The 23,061-nt window shown below is 45.5% G+C and overlaps 2 protein-coding genes across 5 annotated transcripts in view; one reads left to right on the top strand and one right to left on the bottom strand.

Annotated features, from left to right (window-relative positions):
• Window positions 1-23,061, bottom strand: part of LOC149343208 (calcitonin gene-related peptide type 1 receptor-like) — a 73,892-nt gene that overhangs the window by 37,289 nt on the left and 13,542 nt on the right. For 2 of the 4 annotated variants that reach the window (XR_016283108.1, XM_089545756.1), the window contains exons 3-11: window positions 22,384-22,553; window positions 20,494-20,696; window positions 17,220-17,345; window positions 15,529-15,623; window positions 14,719-14,810; window positions 13,988-14,132; window positions 12,226-12,376; window positions 7,417-7,477; window positions 6,931-6,942 (exon numbers count right to left, since the gene is read on the bottom strand). Coding sequence is in view for 2 of the 4 variants with exons in the window: in XM_089545756.1 (XP_089401882.1) it covers window positions 6,931-6,942; window positions 7,417-7,477; window positions 12,226-12,376; window positions 13,988-14,132; window positions 14,719-14,810; window positions 15,529-15,623; window positions 17,220-17,345; window positions 20,494-20,696; window positions 22,384-22,553 (1,055 nt within the window). In the remaining 2 variants the exon portion in view is untranslated. The remainder of the gene's footprint in view (window positions 1-6,930; window positions 6,943-7,416; window positions 7,478-12,225; window positions 12,377-13,987; window positions 14,133-14,718; window positions 14,811-15,528; window positions 15,624-17,219; window positions 17,346-20,493; window positions 20,697-22,383; window positions 22,554-23,061) is intronic. The other 2 variants (XR_016283109.1, XM_089545757.1) reach the window with 1 other exon arrangement.
• LOC149343209 (uncharacterized) lies at window positions 3,758-5,335 on the top strand. The gene is made up of 2 exons (XM_089542327.1): window positions 3,758-4,649; window positions 4,805-5,335. Exons 1-2 carry the CDS (start codon window positions 4,104-4,106, stop codon window positions 5,117-5,119), a joined length of 861 nt encoding a protein of 286 aa, XP_089398453.1. The 5' UTR covers window positions 3,758-4,103; the 3' UTR covers window positions 5,120-5,335.

A 23,061-nucleotide genomic window follows, 5' to 3' on the forward strand; every position in this document is an offset into this window, starting at 1 on the left:
TTAACCAATTAGCGTTAGTTATGCCAGCATGAATATTTGCCGCACACTGTACTTGTGTCAAGATGCTTTTTTCTGAGCCATTTTTTTCTGTGTATATTTCGCTTCCTTGCAACATGCTGGCGGGGATTTCTGCGGTGGTCTAGCCCATCTTTCGGGCCCGACTATGTCGTTATCAAACTTTTCTGCCTGGCATGAGACTAAAGCGAATTCCATCCACAATAAAAGCATCTTATCTCCCCATCGATATCGACCACCTCAAAGTGCTGTCTGTGGCAAGTCCCCAATTATCCACGTACGCTAGCTTTAACTAATGCCCTTCCTACTTCGTTTTCCTGGTCTGCCATATCCGGTATGGTAGTCTAGTGACAATGTGGAAACTTAAGAAACTGTGGCAAACTGCTTCGCTCACACCCTCAGCAGCAACTGCATTCTTCGAAACGACTTTTGGGCCCTCCCTAACAACCAGAAGTTTCTACCCCAAGGTCGATAAAGACTTCTTTGTGATCTTGGTGACTAATGGGACAACCTTCCCGGAAATGGTACCCATTTTGCACCTGACCACTCCTATCGCCAGCTCTTATCCCTGCTTCCGGTACCTTGCCCTACCCTTTTCCTTTGTGCTGCTGCTAATCCTGCTTTCACCCCCTTGAGGCGGTGACTCAACGCCTGCACTCTTCACTGCCGCTTCCGCGAAACTTCTCTTTCGAATGAACTCTTTTGCACCGCTGGACACGTCCGCCATTTTGGCTTCCATAAACAAAAATACTGAAGAGCGTCGGCTCGAAAGAATTTCTTGAGGGAGTTGAAATATTACCATATCTCTGCTCCTAATGTACGTGCCTAATGTATCTGGCTGTGCAAAATTAAATAAACTATGAAAATAAATATTTTACTGCTGATTTCGGCGGAGGCTTTTGTTACACATGTATGATTTCCCCTTAATCTTCTTCACTCTCCTTTGAAAATCTTTTTGGCGGCATTCACGTTTCTTTCCCGCAAGCTTGTATCAGCAGGACTTGATGCTTTTAGAATTTTTTTTTGGGCATATTACAGTCACGATTTATAATTTTCTATCGGCGCCAGGTGCATTCTGAACTAGCCCGAACGGGCCGCGGTCGCAATTTTCTTTTCTGATTATCAACATTTGCAAGGGTTGCAGGCAAAAGTCAACACACCCGCTACGCCCTCCAGTCACTTTACACAGAGTGAAGGAAACACTTCTACACTGCATAACCGAAACGCACCAGACCACTTGATTACTTTTCATTAAAATCGCTTAAAGAAAATATGACACTGAAGGCGTGTAAACCTCAAACAAAAAATAAACTACCAGCACCTGAGCAGAGCACTATGTCGCCCGTCAGGCACCTTCATGTGTTGTTTCTCACGAACACTAAAGCTCACCCATAGCACCCTGTGCACATAATTTGCCCTCTACCTCATTGCCACGCTGTTGCTATACCATCGTCTTTACTCGCTGCGATCATGACTACGACACTTGGCCGGTACAGCCCACGTGCATTGAGAGGTATTCGAAATAAGTGGAGGCTGCATTTGAAAATGAGCTCGTACTAGGCCGGAGGGTGGCAGATAAGCATATTTATTATACTGCGCGCTCGAAGGACGACATCTGCGATTTTTAATGCAAACGAAGAGTGGATCATGAAAACAGTGTGTTCCTGTAGTTTATGCGAAAAAACGGGCTTAAGGTGAGTGGATAAAGGCCCATGTGAATGATTTAGTAAACAAAACCAATTAACACGCTTTTAGTTTGTTTAAGCTCTTATTGAAAACTTAAAGCCCGTCGTATTCCTAAAGTGCTATATTCGCTACAACTGCCGTAGAACGGCCCTGTTCTGAGGTACCTGCCTGCAAATTTTCATCCGCGTTAGCGTAATTACGCAACAATTGACGCAAGGTTCCTCGCTGGTGTTATGCAGCTGTTGCTGATGTCGCTTTGGCTGCTAATGGCGTAGAACAACAGATGGGGTTGGTTATTGCCCCCACTTCACTCTTGGCAAGCAAAATAAGAGAAATGTCGTGTGCAACAGCTGCGTCACAAAAGGGTGAGATTTCGCGGCCGTCGTCAACATGGCGCATGCGTATTTACACAGCTTGTGCCGAAAATTGCGCTATCAGAATTAAACCAGATGGAATAGCCTACGAATGTCAGGGTTCCTTAGTTAAATGTCCAAACATGCACGATAACTACCGTGACCAAAACAACAATTTATTTTAGGTTTAGTTTTATAAAACTGCCAGAAATAATTATCCTGTCACTTGGCGCCCGCATAGTAGCCAAACCCACCTGCAAAATGTTTTTTTGTGTTCTACGCATGACTTGCTTCTGAAAAGAAAATCAAATAAGTTGGCTTGGAATATTGAGATTTAACGTACGAAAGCGACTCAGATTATGAGGGATACCGTAGTGAAGGGTTCCGGGAATTTCGACCAGCGTGGGATCCTTAAAGTGCACTGACATTGCACAGTACACTGGCCTCTAGCAGTCGATGTGCCAGCAGTCGATGGGTCAGAGAGTCAGCAGTCGATGGGCCATAACCACTAAGCCACCGTGGCAGCTTGAAAATCAATAGAGTGTAAGTTTGAAAACGACATAGAAAATATACACTTGCCCTCCAACGAAACAAGAGGAAGAATTAAAGACGAAAACGTGGCACCTAGTGGCGTACTTATCTATCTGATAACCGAAGAGTTGGGTGTTTATCAAAATGCGTTAATCACGTGCTATCGCACCAAGACAGTTCCATGCCAACTCAAGATCAGTCCGAGCGCTGCACGACGGTGACATAAACACTTTATCTACGCAACGTAAAATGAAGGCTTCTTTTCAGGGGTCAGTTCTTTGCGAATTCGGGCCTGAAATGTCGACAGCCTTGCGATTAAAAAAAAATAAGCGTGTCTACGTAGAAGACTGCTTTTTTGTTTCGTAATAGAACGTATGTTCTCCTTGAAGTCGATCACTTGAACGCAACAAATAACCAACTTCTTAGACAAAAGAACAGCGCAAAAAAGACGAGATGAAGAAGGAGCAGACACACAAGCGCTGACTAGCAATTGATTGTATTTGGCCGCACATCAATACACTTCGATCAAATTACGAACGTTGAGTTCTGCAGTTTTCGAGGGTCGCGGAATTCTTTCTTCTACAGTTACTGGCCTAAGGCGCCGACAAGGGCCGATTGGTGCTGGACGAAAAATTTTTCTAATCTGCGTTTTTCTTTTTCTTTTCGAGGGTAATATTTTTTTGATGGTGGGAATTGGAAATATTCTGTTCATCGCGATTCTGTGGTCTCATCGTATGGAACAAGATATAATTCTTGAAATTCGACGCCTGCTAATGGTTTGGTTTGGTTTATGGGGTTTAACGTCCCAAAGCGACTAAGGCTATGAGAGACGCCGTAGTGGAGGGCTCCGGAAATTTCGACCACCTGGGGTTCTTTAACGTGCACCGACATCGCAGAGTACACGGGTCTCTAGAATTTCTCCTCCAAAGAAATTCTAGCCGCCGCGGCCGGGATCGAACCCGCGTCTTTTGGGTCAGCAGCCGAGCACCATACCTGCTGAGCCACCGCGGCGGCTCCCTGCTAGTGGGTTCAGTGGCCTTAGCTTTTTTATTTTTTTTACTTGCTTCCAGCTCCTAGCAGTCAAACAATGAGAAGCAGGGGACGAACCAGTAGGCGATATGAGTCAGGGGGAATAGATGGCTACCAGGAAACAAGACTCAGAGCAAGGGAAGGTCGGGCTCTGGAGTCAGGAGCTTGTTCTTTGTTCAGCAAGGACCAAGGAATGCTGTCTTTTTCACGTATTTTTCATTTTTTTGGTTATTTGATACTTTGCACTTCTCTTCTCAATAAGTACCCATGCCTTAGCCCCCTTTTCCGCTGACACATCCTGTCGAACCCTGCCGCTGACGGTGAAAAGTTTGGTGACTCAGCGGAAAGAAGAGGGCCACCGGCACCAGTGAATCACGTGTCGTGTCGTTCACGTGCACACTTCGTGGAAGTGCAGAACAAAGGAACGGGTCGTATAAAAAGCCGGGTTTGCAGGCTAGAATCGTCAGACCTCGCCAGGCATCCAGCAAGATGAAGCCGACTTCGCTGATCGCCGTCGCAGCCATCCTTGTGCTGACGCTACCCCGGGAGGCCGATGGCTTGTTCCTGACCACTTTGGCCCTGCTTCCTATCTCCGCTATCGTGAGTCTCGGCGGCATCGCTGGTCTCAAGCTCGCCGTCGCCATGAAAATTCTCAGCATGCTGGGCTGGTTCGACGTGAGTCGGTACGGTGTCGGCCTGCGGGCGTCGATCGACGACGACAAGCTGCCAGATCGTGTGGTCCCTCTGCCCCCCAAGCCCCGAAACATTTTCTCCGGCCCCACGATCTCCGTGCCCATCGCCATGCTCCCGTACTTCATCGGAGGGAAGTTCAAGGGGCCAAGCTCGATTCAACTCCCGGTCAAGGACTTCATGATGCTGGCGAACCAGTCCGTTCAGTTTGATTCCCCCAAAGTAAAGTTTGCCTCCGATGGCGCCGCTACTGTTAAGGGAACAAAGGGATCTTCACTTCACGCCTCCGGAACTCTGAAGAGCCCACTGGTCAACGTTGAAGCGCGAAAGACTGCCACGCTGCGGGTAAGTATCTCTTTGTTTGCTGTATCTTGCGATTTTGCTAACAGTAGCTCAATGGTTATATGTCTAGTTCACTGGCTGCTCCACCAACTAGTGCGTCTTTCTCTAATTATGATTTCTAGCGTGAAATTGACCGTGTTTTCCTTTACTGCTCACAGGGCCGGCGCAGCATTGAGAGTGATCCGAAGGTGATCAAGGAAGCCATGGGCCTGGTGCGAGAGCTGGACACGGACGGCTGCATCCTGCGTCTCTCCTGCGAGGTCAGCGCCGATCCCTCGAGCTATGGCACCTACGGGCGCCGCGTGGCAGACTTCGTGAGCGGCCTGGGACCGGTCGGGAGAAACTCTGCCTTCGTGGACTTCGAGAAGGCGCACATGCAGGGCACCTACGGCGGCATGGCTGGATGCAAGAGGGTCTACTCCAAGTGCAAGTTTGACATGCGGGCGCTGGTAGCCCTCGTGGAGTCTTCCTAGTACGGCAACCCTCGCTACGAAAGGCATGGCTGGATGCAAGAGGGCGTACTCCAGGTGAAAGGTTGACCTGCGGGCGCTGCTGGCGGCGCTCGTGGAGCCCTCGTCGACCGACAACCCTCGCTACGCGTGGTCCTCTCGGCTGGATGCAAGAGCACCTACCACTACGCGCTGTCTGTGATATGTAAATAGCTGTGAATAAACCCTTGTACATTGCAATTTTCACGCAGTTCTTCTGGCTGGTGTCTCTAGTTTAGACCCGCCCCGCATCACTGCCGTTTGGTGTGGTGCAAGTATGGTTTTTGAGGTATAGCAGTAGAGGTTTTGGTATTAAGAGTGCTTTCGAAAAGCATGCAGGCATAGTAAAAAAACAAATAGAAGGAATGTTTTTTTTTTCCGCTTTTATGCTGCTGTAAAGGAATAGTAAAGCATATATTCTTAACAATTGCCCTAAAAAAATTCCGATGATTGCTTTACCGACAACTTTTCTATGGATATATTTGAAAGATGGCTATATGCTCGACTTGCAAGAAACAGAAAAAAATGCAACATTTTAGCCCTTTTTCGGTCTTCACGTACGTTGAAGATAGGCCCTCAGATCAGACCTTCTCATGACATTGCAGCTATTTCTTTGTACCGCAGTTGATTGATTGATTGAAAACATCTTTATTTATTCAAGCCGCCTAGTCCGGTAGTCCATTGGCATGCCCACACCACAGCTACCTCTCCACAGTGTGGGCACTGCGAAGAGTATAGTGTAGGGTACCACAGGTGTAATTTAGCTGGTGTTGGGTATGTGTTGGTTTGTAGTCTCCTTATTGAGGGATTTGTGTGGTCAGCATACACTGCTAAACCTATCAGGTCACGGCACCCTTCATGGTCATCAGGGGGAGACGCTCGGTATAGAAGAGCTCGGGCATGCCTGTGAGCGGCTTCGTTTCCTCCTGGTAGTTCCAGGTGACCGGGAAACCAGATGATTGAGGCTTGGTTGGGTGGATTCTTGGTCAGCAATGACAACCCTGACTTATGAATTAATCCGTAATTGAAGTTGCGACAGACGTTCTGGGAATCAGTGAGCACAACGGCGTTGGGGTTAGATGCGACAGCTAATGCAATAGCTGCCTCCTCTGCGTGAGTGGGATTAGGTATTTTCACCGAGGCGCAGTTCACCATCGACCCTGAAGGCGTTGAGACTACAATAGTCATGACTCCATTCTGTGGTCCTGCTGCGTCCACGTAAAGGGTGTTAGTCTGCTTGTCCCATTTCTTCTGCAGGGCTTCCCCTCTCGCCTTCCTCCTCTCGATGTTATCCTAATTCAAGAACCCCACCTAATACCTATTAAACTCCAAGACTCTGCCAACGTTTACCAACTTCTGGCACAACGTTCTCATGCATGCAGCGCGCATCTGCCACTATCGCCACGTAGCTTAAAGCATGATTGAGGTGTCCACTGCCTTCTGGTCCACTTCCCGCTCTACTGGTTTCGCAGCTGTGATTTCCTTTCCTAAGTGATTTCCTTTCACTGGGCCGCTCGCGCGCGTTCTACCACTACTGTGACCCCCCCCCCATGCCCCCCACCGGCGGACCGGTTGGTGAGGAGGGGAGGAGGTTGCGCTTTTACTTTGTCCTTTCCAAGCTCCCACTCCATCGCAGCTTAAAGGGTGTCCACTGCTGGTTACAAAGGCGACGTCGCGAAAAAGCTGCGCATCATTATAGTTACGAAAGTTGCCATTATAAAGCCGCCAGACATGCAATTTGCATCCCATACAGCAAGAACACACACCAGGCACTACGAACTAGCTTGGCTACTCACCTCGAGTCCTCTCTGGAAAAGTATGAAAACAAACAAAAAGCAATTATTCAGACAAGCTGAATAAGCCCGACGACGATTAGCTCTACGTGCGCATAAGAGCACATGTGCTACTTGGTATTATTTTGGCTCGTCGTTTAGCGTCGTTCCTTGCAGGTATTTTAGAACATTGTAACAATGAGCTACTTGTTCACGGGACAAACTTCTCACACATTATTTCAGTTTATTTATGAACGAATAAACGACTGAATGAATTAAGTTTCGTTTAATATTAAGTTTAATATCGTTTCGATGTATGATCCGTGGCGGGGGAATAGATGAAGAGTTTCGACATCATCCCAAGCAGAGATGTATGCTTGGCTTCACTTAAGCTCAAACATGCATGCGGGAACAAGATCAGGGCAAGACGTACGACAGAGAGAACACACAGGCGAATACAAATTAGAGCCAATGCAAAACGGAGAAACAAGCATTGTAGCGTCTACTTACGGGTGGCCCACACGCAAAGCTCGGAGGGCGGCGCTGATGGTGACGAAAATAGCGGGGCAACCTGGATGTAAAAGACGCGTGGTGGTTGCATGCCTGTCCCATTTGGGCCAAGGTAAAAAAAAAAAGAAGCAGGAGAAGAACAAAAGCGACACGACGCCCGCAACGCTAGCGCAATCCCCTGTCGCTGTTTTCGTGTTGTGGTCGCGGTTGACGAAAATAGACAGACAAGGCGCCGGCCTATCAAGACGGCGGTCTCGCCCTCCCCAGAGCTCCGGGCGGATCCGCGGTCATGCCAGGACTGGACGGGTTCCAGTCAGGTGTGGCGAAATATTTCGGCCATTTTTGTCTTATGCTTGGTTTGATATTGAGCGTCAGTTGTGATGATGCGACAGTCAGCAGCGTGGAAGGACCTCCGCGCTATTTTAATGCACATCAGAGATTAATTAACCAGTCACGATAACTACTAAAGAGAGACGAAGACAAATGCAGGAACTAATTAGGACGCCATGGTAGTCTTCACAGTTAAGAGAAGTATTAGGAGTACGCGAAGTATTTTTTTGTTCAAAACTGAATTATGTAGGAACAGTATAGCTAAAATACGATCTGATTGGGTATAGCAAATATTAGAATATTGATTATTTGTGCAAACATTCGCACAAAACGAATATTCCTGTTAAACGATGAAGCGCTTATGAAAGTGCTCCGGTATGGTTCTATAACTCCTGGAGTTATAGCTGTCAAAAGACTCAATACCGATATATACTAGTGGGTACGCACTACGAAATTAGTACAAGGTCAATTCACATGGGTCGCGAAAGCGGGGCTCGAATACGGTCTAGAAACAAGTGCTAGCGACATCAGCTATGGAAGGAGGTAAGGTAAGTGGACAAAAACAAATAAAAGAACAATAATTGGTACACACACTTTTGGTTTATAACCGTCTTAAAAAAAAACGTTTAAGTTACTGTGAATAAACCCCTTGTACAATGAAATTCTCTTCTTTTTATCACGCGAGTCCTCTGACTGGTGTCCCCAATTTCGACCCGCCGAGCGTCATGTACCAGGCGTTTCAGGAATTTTCAACAATAGGCTTTTTAAGATAAAATACCACTTTTGCGGCATAGTGTTACCAGTGTTGGTGGGCACTGGTTCGCCTTAGGTATTAAGCTGCTTGACTAATTTCTGATAACTTTTCTAGCTATCAGAGATAGGAAGCTGATTGCAATTAGAGATTAGAGAGGCAGTTTTTTACAATTTTCTGGCGCTGTACGTAGCTCGACAAAATTCGGTTACATCGCATTCGAAACGCATTCGGACAAAGCAACCTTCCCGGTGAATCGTTTTATGTTACGTGCACCGGGGAGGTTGCTTTGTCTGCATGCTTTTCGAATGCGATGTAGCCGAATCGACCAAGATCAATTGGCTTTGCCCCTAGTTGCGGGCCTAGGCCAGCCACAGTAGGTATCGGGATCTGGCGTGTTCTTTGGCGCCTTTTATCAGCGTCAGTTTCAAGCGCTTGCCGACTTTCGTCTTCTACCTGTTTTTGCTTGTTGTCTGCCATACAAGCCACAGTTTCAGTCGAAGGATTTGGAACTGCATTCTTCGGAAAGACGGTGTGGCTCGAGCAGAGCGCATCGCAAGCGAAGAACTGATGTGCCGTTGATAAGTGTCAAGGTGCGAACTGCTCCGCTGGCATCACATTGCGACGGTAAGGCATTACAGTCATTTTGGTGTGCCGCTGTCAAAGGGTGTGTTAGGGTGCCAGCAGTCTTAGAACGCCTGTGTGGGGGTTGTCAGACCAGACTTTCGGATGACCGCTTAGTAGTTCGTACGAATTAGAGCGTGTTTCAGTGTGATTTTGTTCAGTTCATCGCATCTGCAGTCGGACTGAATTTTCATCCCTTGTGTTGACTGTAATGGGTTAAATAATGCATGAGAACCATTTGTGTTGATGGTGAAGCAACGCCACGGTCAACGTGCGCTCGGCGTTGCTTTAATCTCTAAGGTATGGTGGACAGGTGTTGCGTGCTGTGGCACTTCGGTGATCTGAAGCGCATTAAGGTATTAAAGTGAAGTGAAGTACATATGCTGAATATCTCTAAATGTTGCGGAATACTTTGCAAAAATCTATAGCACGGTTCCTCGCTAAGTGAACGCTGCCTTGAACATTTACGCTACTTACATGTTATCGAGCATGAGAAATTGCGACTAAAAATATTTTTGTACCGAGTGAGTTTTGTAGATATTCTTCTGCCGTGATACCACTTTTTAATAATGCCTTACTTTCGCCGATCACAGAAGAGTGTGTTGTATGTCACGCGTCGTGGTCTTTTATCTTAGTAAAATCACGATGTTTAGACGCTATTTCTTTTCGAGTGTTAGGTACAACGAAATATTTAATGAGATCCGTTGTCTTGTTAAAATTTTCCTGTGCAATCTCCTTGGGTAAGCACTTGACTGAATATTCTCGATGACTAAAAGTTCACTATTCGTGATTTCTTATACTTCCGTAGCTTCTCTTGCTTTCGCATTGTGGCAGCACCAATTTTATGCTTTATATGGTCGGCGCAATTTTTCAACTTAGTAATGAAGATGTCTGTCCTCCATGTGTTCTAAAAGGCAGACCTATTTTCACTTCTTTGCACGTGTAGGTTTTAAAACCGGTCTCGTGCGCTAGTTCAGCAACTTCTTGTTGCGCCGCTGCTCTGACCCTGAACATAATACGCTTTTAGTGAAATCGTTATGCCAGCTTTGCGTAGGCTGAGTGACTGCAGCCATATGTACAGGTGAAGTGTAGTGGTTTTCAGAAATTTTGCAGGCAATATGGCATATGAACGGCATCGTCTTTAATTCATGCTATAGAGCTTCTCTTGCGCTCAGAAGACCCCACAAATAAACGAAAAGTGTTCTTTTTGCATCCAGGCTCACCATAAGTGCGACAGGAGCCACAGAAACTGCAATTCACGGGTAACTCTTGTTAAGAAATCATTCACCTTGGAAGCCAATGTTTCTATGGATACTCTAGGCTCGCGGCGAGAGCCTTATGCATTACAAGCTTGCGGTATTCCATTCCAATCCTCCGTCATCTAAATGACTGCAACCTCTGAGAAAAACTTCGAGCTTAGAGCTAAGACCATTTGGTCCACCAGTGTAGTCTTTCTCAAAAGAGGTATGTTCCGGAGAAGCTCCCCGAGCTGTTTTGCAACATAGATTTAGTTATTTTGGCGACAGTTTGGAGTTGCTATGCGAGGCTTCGTCTGTCTTTCTGTTTACTGACTAGTCTGCGCACTGTTTCCGTTATCGGAAGCGTATCTTTCCTAAGTGAGTGACACGAAATCCCCCTACCGGCAAGATACATACCACAGCTTTTTTCTTTGCGTGAAGTATTTAGTTTAACGATAGTTATGTGTCAGAGTAAAAAGTAAAACCTTAGAAGTGTTGTCTCTAAACGTCACCGCTAATCCTGTCGAACAAAACGGCCCGTCTACCAAAACGAGTTGCGGGCCTGGTCGTCATCGTTGCGATAAAGCAAGCTGAAGAAAAGATAAATTTAAAAGCATCGATTTGGGACAGCTAACCTGAAAGTCTTCTAACCTAAAAAAAAACATACACAAACAAAACTTCCTTTCGGCAATTCCAGTCATGTTTTTTTTGTTCGTAGCAAAGTCCCCGAGGAAATCTTTAGTATGAGGTACCAGTGCAACGAAAGCTCTTAGCGAAGAAGTGGGCGTCTGATTCGAACCAGCAAGAGGAAAGTCTTGTTTGTTGACTCGTGGTTCGAGCTCCTACTGGCGCGGTCAAATACCCTTTGACGAAAGCTGATCTGTCGCTGTAGTCACTCCCACATTTTTCTTTTTTATGACCGCCTCGCTGAGCGTCCGTCCGACTTTTGTCGGGCACTTGGCTCTGCTGTTTTCGTTTCGAGATGCCCGAAAAAAGCAATTTTCGTGGAGATTGCCCAGAAACACGAGATAAGTTTCCAACAGGCACTTGATCATCTTTGGAAACTAGGCTTCATGATTCTTCCGTCCACAGAAAGGTTTCTCATATTAGAAGAAACGAGACGATAGAAGAGAAAAGGGGCGAAACGTTTTGTGATCCTGTTTGCGCGGAGCTTGTGGAAAACGCGCAATCAGGGCCAAGTGAGTAGACACCGTTGCGCCTCACCTTACAGCCATGTCTTTCTTTTTTTTTTGCTCAAACTCCTGTTTATTCTGCTCTCTTTGCATCTTATTGTGCTGTTACTGGCGCGACAGTACAGTATCGGACCGTTGAAGACGGAGAAAAAAGTAGTACAAAAGGCATTCCACGAAAAACGTTACGACATCACTGGATTATAAAAAAGGATATAGAATGAAAGAAACTGATTAATATAAAGATGAAAAAGGAAAGCTGTCATTTAACGAAAGCTGCTTTTTTACCGGTGCTTCTTTCTTTCTTTTCTGTTAAAGTTTATCACCCTTTAAATGAAAGAAAAGGTTCTAAGCAGAAGTTTCATCTTTCAGAATAATAGAATTAAACGCGTAATTGTCTTGCTGATTCTAATCAGTCCCACATGACGAACATTACATATTAACTTTTTGTTGGAAATTTTCTGCTCATAAAGTAGTTTACTATACAGTGCTTGCTAATTATGCCATAATGCGCCATCAAACCATGTAGCAACCATGGTTTAAAGTGTGTCTGCAAGTTCTCATTGAAACCTCTTCTGTGAGAACTCCCCGCAAAATCTATAGCATCTGGTCACACCTGCTTGTCCTCTGACGAATTAAGTGAAGAGAAAATGAAGTAGGCTGCGTGAATTCTCACCCCAGCCGATGACGTAGAAGACGAGCAGCGACTTCTGTTCAGCGAAGGCGGAAGCGATCAGCTTGTGGAGGTAGAAGCCTTCGCAGAACATCCAGGCGTACTGGCACAACCGGAAGTAGCGAGAGAGGGTGTAGAGCACCTTGCACAGGTTCTGTGTGAACAAGAAGGGAATGAGGTACGGTCGATGTTCGAGACCTGGTTAACGTGAGAAAAGGCGAAATCGTTGCATCGTCCGTAGTTCAAGTTCATTATAAGTACGATGCGGTAATACCGAGTGAGGAGAAATAAAACTAGAACTATACGGCATCAAAGTCTGTGGACATGCCAACATTTCGAGTAGCAACGTTTGTTATGCTAGATGTACATATGGAATGTCGCGTGAGGACAGACATGTCGAAATAAACAAGAACCTAGAGACGTCGGCACACGCAAGCGCATGTGATGCAAGAAAGGAAACTAAAGATGCAAGCAGACATAAGGAAACAAGATACTACTTTTCAACTTGTTCTTCGCCGCATTTTCGCCTTTGGCGTTTCCCTCAATGGCATAAATTCACGGAGCCTAATGTAGTACCAGCAATACTTTGATTTGAGCTAGTTGGTTGTAGCATGACATATTTACGCAAAAAACGTACTGGCGCTAAAAGACGAAGACCATACACACAACGAGACAGGACTGGCGCCAACTTCCAACTGGCGCCAGTCCTGTCTCGTTGTGTGTATGGTCTTCGTCTTTTAGCGCCAGTACGTTTTTTGCGTATACATGTTAATGTAGTACGTCCGCCAACGCTGCGTTTCTCGGAAAGGTTGTAACCAAAACAAATCGCCCAGCAAAATACCTTGCCCATCTTGTAAGTTAGATGGGAAACGCGGCTTGTTACACGACTGCTATGACTACCAGGGAATCACAGCCGCAGGCAAGCAAGCAATCATTATTGAAGCACGTGTAGCACACCCCTATTGTTATAAAAACACTTGGCATTAGTCGTCAAGCTGAAAAGCCTTTGTGCTGCTCACCGAATGGCGCTCGGAGCTATTTCTGAGATTTGGGATGTTCCGCAAAATGAGTTCAATGAAAGTAAACGAGCCAGATTCAAGCACGTGTGGCGACACAGGCATGCGAGAAGCAACAGTGTCATCAACGTCCATTTAGCAGAGCTGATGAGGCACGGCCAAGTTGCTGGCCATACTCGAGTTCTCCCGCGAGGTTGACGTCTTGGCAGGGCTGCATGTAAACCTTATCCTTCCCTTACATTCCCAACATTCACAACGGACTATCTTTTGAATTAACCCTACTAGTTGTCTGACTGACAAGTGTGTCATAAGGCCGCCGCTGCAGTCACAATAGCATTGCGGCTGTGCCTTGCGCGTCCCTTCGCATTGCGTCCATTGCGCACCCCTTCGCATGGTAAAATTGTAGCTGACACGGGCATCTTTTGTTCAGCATGTACAGTTCCCTGCAGCATTACACGGCACCAACTTTTAGCAGTAAATAATTGATAACTGTGTAACTACGTGTGAAAAGCATACTCTTCCCCGTTTCCTTACTAGTTTTCCTCTCTTCGAACAAGATAGAAAAGTTATTTTCAACTTTAGTAGATAAAAAACGAAATATAATGTCTTCTTTTTTTAAATTGTTGTTCCCTGAAGGCGCCTGTAAGTCGCAGCACAAGAACTGGTAACACAGCTTCACAGACCGCAAACATAAACGGGTGGGTGGGAAGGACGAATCAGCCCGGAATAAACGGGAGTGTTTTGCATACCGGATTCTCATTGACGCGTATGTTCTTTTCTTCGTTGACGTGGTCCAAGATGAACACGGAGTCGACCAGGATGACGCTGATGTCGTACAGCACCATGGCCACGCAGAAGTTCTTGTGTAAAGAGATGCGGTGCACCTGAAGCTGCCTGCACACATCGTAAAAAGAGAAAGTTGTGTCAGTTGAGTATTTTTGCAATCAATCGAAACATCCAGAGAGAGGAATCATTGGTATGTTAAAAAAATTAGGAGCAAAGGCATCTCTGAACGATCGCTTCTGATAGAAAATTATCAAGGCGTTAAGAAGATTTGCGCACGTATAAACGCATGCGAAAAGAGGTGAACACAACATGTAATTCTAGAAAAGGTGGCCTTGCAACAGGTTAGAAAATACTAAACTCTGAAGAGAAGACAGCGCACTTAAAGGTGCCAAATGACTGCAACTTGTTGAAACGCTAAATTGGCTAGGCCCTTCTAAAATGGGGCTCTTATCGGCGAATATAGCACGAGCGCTCAGATGCTTTCTGGAGTCACTTTACTATCCTCGCCTTTGCTGTAGACGCCGCGCTAGTACACAACATTGTAGAACAGTATAGAACTCTCCTATTCCTAGTCTCAAATGCAATAATTGCAACATGTCCTTTCTGTTCCTCTCCGGAGTCACACTCTGATATTGTTTCACACGTTATGCAAAAGTAAAGTTGTGTAGTAAAAAAAGAAATTGGTAATACGCACTTGTACACATTGAAGATGACAATGGCAGGCACCAAGACGATGACGGACAGCGAATGAAGCACGATGGAGAAGATGGTCATGGACCGGTGGTACTGCATTCCCCGGGACACACCGGAAAGATATATTCAGGGCAAGAAGCAAACCAGAGCAATGCCAGTAAATTGTTTGCTTTTTTCTTTTCCTGTCGTCAAGTTAATGTCATAGAAGCTTTACTGCGAATAGCTGAAACATGAAGTTGAACATCCAGGTCTGCAACAATCATGTGATGCTGTCTTGAAAATGTAAGATTAAGCAGTATACTAATAGTGATACTGGCAAAACTTGGTTTTTTAGAGTGCGCATTGCTAACCAGAAATGTTTTTCAATTTTTAAAAGAAGGTTGCGCGAAAAAAACGCGAATGTTCAGGTGAGCCCGATATCTTTTTATTTGCATTAGTTGCGATGCCCGATTTGTCGACTTCAGGTCGTTATTCTTGTACTGTTTCGTCTCCTTACTGCCAACTAACCATTTGCAGGTAAGAATTACGAAGATGCTTTATTTGCAGTTTAAGCGCCATTGTCATACCGTTTACCGGGCACACTCTTGTATTTAGAATTTACTGCGATTCGAGCTGGAAAGGCCCTGTTCGCATTTTAGAGTTTTGGGTGTCCTGATGAAGATATACCATTGCTATGCATTCAAGTGTAAATACTAAATAAAAATGTTGAACATTGTTGTTCGATGTGGTATTATTAGGCATTTCGAGTGTTTTCGCACACTGTCAGGTGCAATGGGCAAAACTGCTATTGAAGAAGAATCTTCGCGCAGACCTCGAGGGAGCCGCAGTCGTAGAAGGTGTACTCCTTGCCGTATTCCAGGCTGTAGAACCACGTGCCGTTCTCCCAACACGTCTTCTTCGACATCTCTGCAGCGCAAACAGTTAGAAAGCATTAAGTCTCAAACAAAACCTTATGATTCATTCGTGCGACAAAGAACCTTACAGAAGGCATATTTATGAATTCAATGGCATTGTTAATGTAAGATTTCTGGGCAATAATGGTGTTACAATAGTAGCAAAAACTTTGAAGTGCAGTTAGGGCTTTACAGTTCAGCGTACATCATTGTTATGTTCTGTATTGAACTGTGTAACCTGTTTAGTAGTGTTGCTTTGTAGCTTTGTTAGAAGCATCTTGTGAACGCGTAGACTGGACGTTTTGAAGATTCCACTTAAGAGAATGCTTAGAAACCCGTTGGCGCAATGCACGAAGCCGTCTTTCAAAGTATGCTTTCGGCTATTTGCTACATTTCATCTTTTATATCTAAATTATATAATTACATCTGAGCAATTACCTATCGGTCAAATTTTTGTGTTCATTTAGCCACACTTTTATTTCAACCATCATTACATTCCCCTTTTATGCCCTGAGGCAATAAATATAGCATAACAAAATATCTTTTGAAATTTATGAGCTCACTCGAAACCGTTGTACTAAAAAGTTGTGGAGTGTCTTAGAAAACATCTGAACCATCAGCTTTCATGTTGCAACGTAAATATTAATCTGTATGCCACTGCTGGCGCTATAACGGCGCGAAAATTGCCTTTGTGCTTCAAAAAGCCCATTTGAAATATTGCTGAAAGTCTTCGTTGAAACTCCATGCTCACTGCATGGTTGTGACACACTCGGCAAATAGAAAACTTGCTTTTTCTCTCGTTCCGTGGAGCAAACTATTTCGTTATCTCATGTCAAGTTAAAACAACATTAGCACTCATTACAATGACTTCGACATGAGCATCTAGTGTTTGCATTATGAGTTTACTAGTAATTCTCCTGGCCATCTACGAACACTTTCTCTCTCACACAAATGCGCAAAGTCGCATCCATCATGAGCGTTGTTTGATAGCAGCTGAAGACATATACTCAGCTTTAGTGTGTTACCTGCAAACACGTTTATGAAGTGGACAATTCAAAGGGTTAAAGTTACTTAACTCAAACAAAAATAATCCTGCGCTTTATTTTTAGCAGCTGTTTAATGAGCGGGGTTCAATGAATTTTTTTTTATTTTGACCACTGATTTCTGCTGTGCGTCAGTGCTCCTTCTTCAACCCCCAATCGCTCCTAACACACCATAGACGCGGCCCGAAAGCCGTCCTACTTCTCATTATTTATTTTTCAGAAATGCCAACTCTACCCTGCTGCCTCCTAGCTCTTCCGCTTCCATTCATAACACTTCCCCAAGCTTTATTGGCAGGATTGGAATCGCGAATAACGGCCCAGTTACGACGATCAAAACTCTTCATTATCTCGTTCCACCGAACAAAAATAGAGCCGCCTACAGTTCCTAGAAAACTTCGAACATTAAGAGGAAAACTTCGCAGTCTTTGCATCGAAATGAGTGCACCGATCAGTTACCAACATCCTCTAGCTCTTATTTTGTGTGCATTGCAAGCTAGGGTGCATCAAGCGGGAAGCAGGCGACACCTGGTGACCAAGACAAAAATAGCGAATCGAGAGTGGCTTACTGATGCACTGCGGCTTTTCTGTGATGAAGTACGCATGCGCGGGACACGGCTTCTGCACGGTCGTCCCGGCAGGTGTATCCTTGTAGCACGTCCAACCATCCCACGTGGCAGGACAGTGAAGACCATCTGTAACAGGAAAATAACATAGATCTGATCAAGCCCATATCTTTTAAATGGATTACAAGCGGCACGAGTTGGCTGGCACCGATTAACCTTTCTGGGGCCAATGGTACAACGAGGGTGTTGCGTAGGCATGTCAAAACCTCTCTAATTGCTAAGAAAGGGAGATGTATGGAAATGCACGAAGACAGTGAACTTCCTGACGGCGGAGACCTGCGTAACGATTTAGCCGCGGCAGCGGAGTGGTAATGCGCAATCAATCAATCAATCAATCAATCAATCAATCAATCAATCAATCAATCAATCAATCAATCAATCAATCAATCAATCAATCAATCAATCAATCAATCAATCAATCAATCAATCATTTAATCAATCAATCAATTAAAAGGTCCGGTTGGTCGGTAGGTCAATGCCTTCCTCGCTGTCTAACAACAAACGCAAAGCGTGGATTTAGATTGCGCACTCCGATAAACGTATGCGAAGGCGTCAAGGCATTCGAGCTCAAATCCGTCGCAGGGATTAGTGACCAAGCACGAGAGAAAGGACAACAGTAGGAAAACACTGTTACGTGAGGTACTTAAGATGCACTTTCATGTGATAATTAAAGCGCTCACAGATTTTTTTTTCTGATTTTGTGCGTACTGCTAGATTTTGACACCTCTATTTCCGCAAAATTCGTGTCCTAAGCACCTGTTCCATGAAAGCGATTTATATTTGCGTGCTTCCAGCGCGTCGCCGAATTAGTGCACTTTGGCCCGCGTTTGAAGTCCACCGACGCGGCCACGCGCTGGGAGGAACGAAGGAGAATGGTACTGCAGGGCGCTTGGTTTGGTTGGTCGAAACTTTATTTGAACCTCTTCAGTGGACCAGGTGAGAGTGGGGAAGAGGGAGGGGAATGAGCAAGACGCCGACGTGTCCTCGGGCCGCTCTAGATGACCGGGCCCTGTTTGCCCGCGCCGACCTTCAAGGCCCCGCCCACGACGCGAAACACACCATCATTTACTTTTCACTAGCTTGGTGGTGAGAGCAGAGTGAGGGCTCATTATATATAAATGCGAGTACCCTTTCTGCCCTGGCACCGCAGTTTCTTATTTCACTCGGGGCTCACAACGCATACATTTCCTTCCGTAAATGGGGCTTCACTGCCGCAAGGAAAATATAAGCACACCGCAAACATTTCATCTTAAAATGTTGGAAGAGTGCCTGCAGGAAATGGAGTTCGTAAACAACCTCTGGAAGCTATTTTAGCACATGATCTTTCGCTGCTACTGCAGCGCAAATAACCTTCAGGTGCTTGCTTATGCACCAGAGTGTCTCTTTTGAGTACACGTGGCGGTGACACGAGTGTGCCTTCCAGTGTTTGCAGACGCCACACGTGTGGCAATGCCGTTCGTGACTATGGAAAAGGGGCTCATGCATGCGCAAAACCCACTGCTTACTCTCTTGTGCGATACAGCTTGAGCGCACCTTACGGCACCTCTCGCAGTGCAGTTTGAAATTTGTTTAAAGATTACTTTGTATTTTAAAATAATAAGAAAGGTAATGTGTGCGCGTGGGAGTCTTAGCCTGCGGCACGAAAGTTTGCCCAGGACATTCAAAGTTTCAAGCCATCTAGAAACGTGAACGTTTTGCTTCAGTCACTCGTACAAGCATTTTTTTGGGGTGATAGCTTGATACCAGGTGGGTTTAGATGTGAGAAAGCCATTCAAAAGCTTATAAAAAGATCATTTCTGCCTGCGTGCGGCCGAAACATGCTTTCATGAAAACAAGTACCAGTCAGAATAGTCAGACAAAAGTTTATAGCGCCGCAGTAGACTTTCGATGGTGAAGCGTGTCCTCATCCTCGAAACAAAAAAAGGCAAGGAGAAGAATATTGAGAATAAATAAAAGCGAAACGAAGGCAGCTGCGGAACTGCACGGGACATGGAAAATGTTTTTTTTTCTTATTTTAAACGCTAAGAAAGGCTTATTTTCATGAGCTGTAGAGGCTGGCTCATTCTGCCATGCCAGACCTCATATACGTCAATTCGCTCGGACGTGGTACGTTGTTCAGTAACGACTCGTCGAGGCAAAGAGCTGTAATTGTAGCATTTCGCTAAACAAAACTGCTGTTTCCCTCTTCAGGAACGCTCATTGACTGCATGTGGTCGTGCCTGCATCATTACTAATAATAGTACGAATCATACATGACACAGGACAAAACGAATCCCTTGCACATAAGACTTTCACTGAATGATGCCATTTTTGTTTACCTTCGTATTGTTTGGTTTAAAACCCGACTGAAATGAAGACCTGGCCGCAATGCTAGTGATGAATTAGTTTTTTTTTGTGTGCACCGCCACTCATGTCGAACGGTGGCTGAGTTGCTTAGTTAAAAAAAAGGGCAATTGCATTGTCTACGCATCCTGCTTTCACTTAAGTATACTGCAATCGAAACGCCATGTAGCTTAAAATTTCGAAATATAGCACTATTTCTCTAACTTCTGTGATATTTTCACAACGCTTTCGTTGCATAACGTTGTAAAGCCGATTTTTTTTGCACATTGTTGGTAGTTACTTTTTCAGCAATGCGCTAGCTTGCATACATAAACGCCTTTGGCAGGAAATTTGGAGTATGTATTTGGCAAGTGTATATAAGACAATTTTGTATATATATATATATATATATATATATATATAGGGCAGAAAAAGTTCCTTGGGATAGGTTGGCAATACTCTTTAGAGAAAACAGACGCAGTGAAAAAACGCTGTTCTGTACAGTGTTTCATCTCCACGTCTGTTTTCTCTCAAGAATATATATATATATATATATATATATATATATATATATATATATATATATATATACATGAAAAAAGTTTGAGCAAGTTCTTTTGGACTTATATAGTGTGAGGGCAAAAAACAACACGAAAACTGCTTCGCTGAAAATTTGAAGTCTGTAAAAACTTCAGGCAGAATCGTATGAAGACTTATTCGCCTCGAGTGCGCAATATTCGCTAAGAGGGCAAATAAGTTGTAACGCAATTTCACCTTGAATAGCCCTTTTTTCCAGGTCCTTTAATTTATACGCGCAACATCCTGTTACGACAACGATACCGTCCGCATACTCAACTGACACGATGACAGGGCGCTATTTTCGTCTATGTCGTACCTTTGACGACGGTCTGCTCGGTCTGTTCGTCCTGCAGCATCTCCCGGCAGCATTCGCGCGCTGCACGGCAGCAGCTTTCCCAACGGTCCGCGTAGAGCCCCTTCTTGAAGGTGTCCAGGATGAGCGCGTCGCTCTCGTTGCCGTATGGCTGGAAGCATTCTCCGTCGCAATCGCCGCGGCACAACCGGCCCCTGCGGCAGTACCTGCGCGGGGTATGAACGAGTTCAGGAGGTTTTGTAGCGAAAGCTACATTGGCCACGAACTTGCGATTTCGCTATGGCGGTGTTCCGAGGAGGTACAGAGACCGACCTTGAGCCGTTGCCTAGCAACCGCCGCCGCTGGCGGACGCCGCGCTGTCGCCGCGCGCTCGCCGCGCCATCTGGCAAGACGTCACACCTCGCCTCGGAGCCGTCGCCGCCGCCGTTTGGTATGACGTCACACCGCTTGCCTCGTTGTTGCGCTCGCTTTTGCTAAGTATATCTTGGCATAGCCTAGCTAAGCCACTGACATTTTTTTTTTCTTCCGGCAGTAGTGGACTGGACGATATCACATTTACTGCTATGCATATCCAATTTTTGGCTTCTGTGCTTCTTTTACTACGAATTCTCTCTCTTTCTCTTGTTCTCGGCCAACTGAACGAATGTATCATGGTCTTCGTTGGTCTGCATATAGAGATAATTTTTTTTCTCTGATCTGCAGCGTCGAGTAAGCTGAACGAAAGTATGTGACGAAGGAGGCTTTCACGGCTGGCAAACGTCAGATGAGCTCGATGAACTATTGCTATCTGACCGCAGCATGCAGTACGTGGTAGTCTGCCAGTAACATTAATATACTTTTTGAGCAAGAACACACCAGTGGCAATGTACAAAAAAAAGAACAGCAGGGACTAGCGCGTCGTATACAACAGGTCTTTTCTTTACCTGTACCGACCGATTTCGTCCAATACCACCTTTTTTTTTTTACTCGACAAGATAGCAGCGCTAAACGCATGCTCTTAGACTGACCACAAATTGTTTCCTGAAGTCTGAAAAATACCAGCTGTGTTTAAATGCTATAACTCAAACAGTAGAACCACAAGTGCTTTCCTTGCCATATGAAGCAGTTAGGTGACCCACTAGTGAATAATCGGACACTTTTTGCTTGCAGTTCAGCTTCGCCATACTGCGCCATAACGGAAGAAAGGAGTACAGATCCGCCCGGAGAAACCAGATAGGGTAGTTGTCATGAATTTATAAAGTTATCCAAATGACACAAGAGGTACGGGTTTCAAGCACATCAAGCACAGCGTTGTCCTGCCTTTCGTTTGTTAAGATGGTGGCTCTACACATTACATGCTGGCCCTAACCAGCTAGAAAAACGAAGCACATATCTTATCGGCGCAGTATTTATATATTAAAGATTACCTTGGCTGACACTAGCCCAACACTGCACTCCGCCTCTCTCTCAGCAGTGCCTTGAGGAGTGGACATGACTTAGAGGGCTGTATGTTAGTTTCATCTAACACCTTTCATCTTATATCCCTTCTCGAAAACCATCTTAAAGTCATGGTTTAAACAATACCTTCTTTGGGTATGACACTGTAGTTAAGTTAGTTTTTACTTTATTTTCTAACCTAAACGCTGCCTTTCTCACACTGCGGGTACGTTGTTCTGCGCCAACATCATATTTGCCAATTGTTTTGTGCTGGTCACTTTCTGTTTTACTTCTGTGCAAGGCCCAAGATTCCATTTTATTTGAGAAAGGTCGGTTCTCGAACACCAGCCCCACAAAGGTGCCCTCTTCTTGCACGCTCCTAGCAGAAAGCCATGGGCCAAGCCGCTGTAGAGGTGGACCGCAGTACGTACTCCCGTCGCCACCGAAAGAGACAAATGCGAGCTGTTTTGTTCGTACGTGAGCCTGGATGCATTCTTGAAGGCCAGGTTGGGCATGTACTTGTAGCAGCGTGCGCACGTGAGCCGGCTGAAGAGGTGGGGAGAGAGGTAGAGCTGGCTCTCCATCCGGCAGGTGCCGGGAGCCTTCTCGTACAGGGAGCTCCGTGCCCATACACCACCGGCCGCCAGCTGCGAGGGAGAGAGACGACGTGACCACGGCTCGAATCACGCCTCAAGAGTATCTGTGCAATATAGCGCAACATGAGACACGGATATAAAAAAATCAAGACGAATGTGGACACAGCAGTGCTTGCGTGCCTTGCTGTGTTGGTGTCCTTAGTGACGCTAGACTATTCAAATCATGCCGCGCCTAATCACTCCAGCTGCGAAATCATTAAAACGCATTCGGCGGTCAGTGCGAAAAGAAAATGACTGCCTCGCGTGAAATGAGGAGATAACTGAACAGAACTCTGCCTTTCCGTTATTTACGCGCCTTTTTTGTTGACGCAAAGTGCGACAGCAGCAGAGCAACAGTTCACTGTCTGCGGCCACACACTCAGTCCTGCTTGGCTTGGCGGTTGCCGTTGGCATTCGAGATTAGTGCTTGGTTGTCAGTGAATTTACCAGAATTGTATTTTAGTGCCCGTCAGAAACAGGGACTGTACTCAGAAGGATAAGGCGCTGGTGAAGCCTCAAG

The sequence above is a fragment of the Amblyomma mixtum genome, chromosome 5, assembly GCF_055824585.1.
Source record: "Amblyomma mixtum isolate Tamu chromosome 5, ASM5582458v1, whole genome shotgun sequence".
Classification (NCBI taxonomy): Eukaryota; Metazoa; Arthropoda; class Arachnida; order Ixodida; family Ixodidae; genus Amblyomma; species Amblyomma mixtum.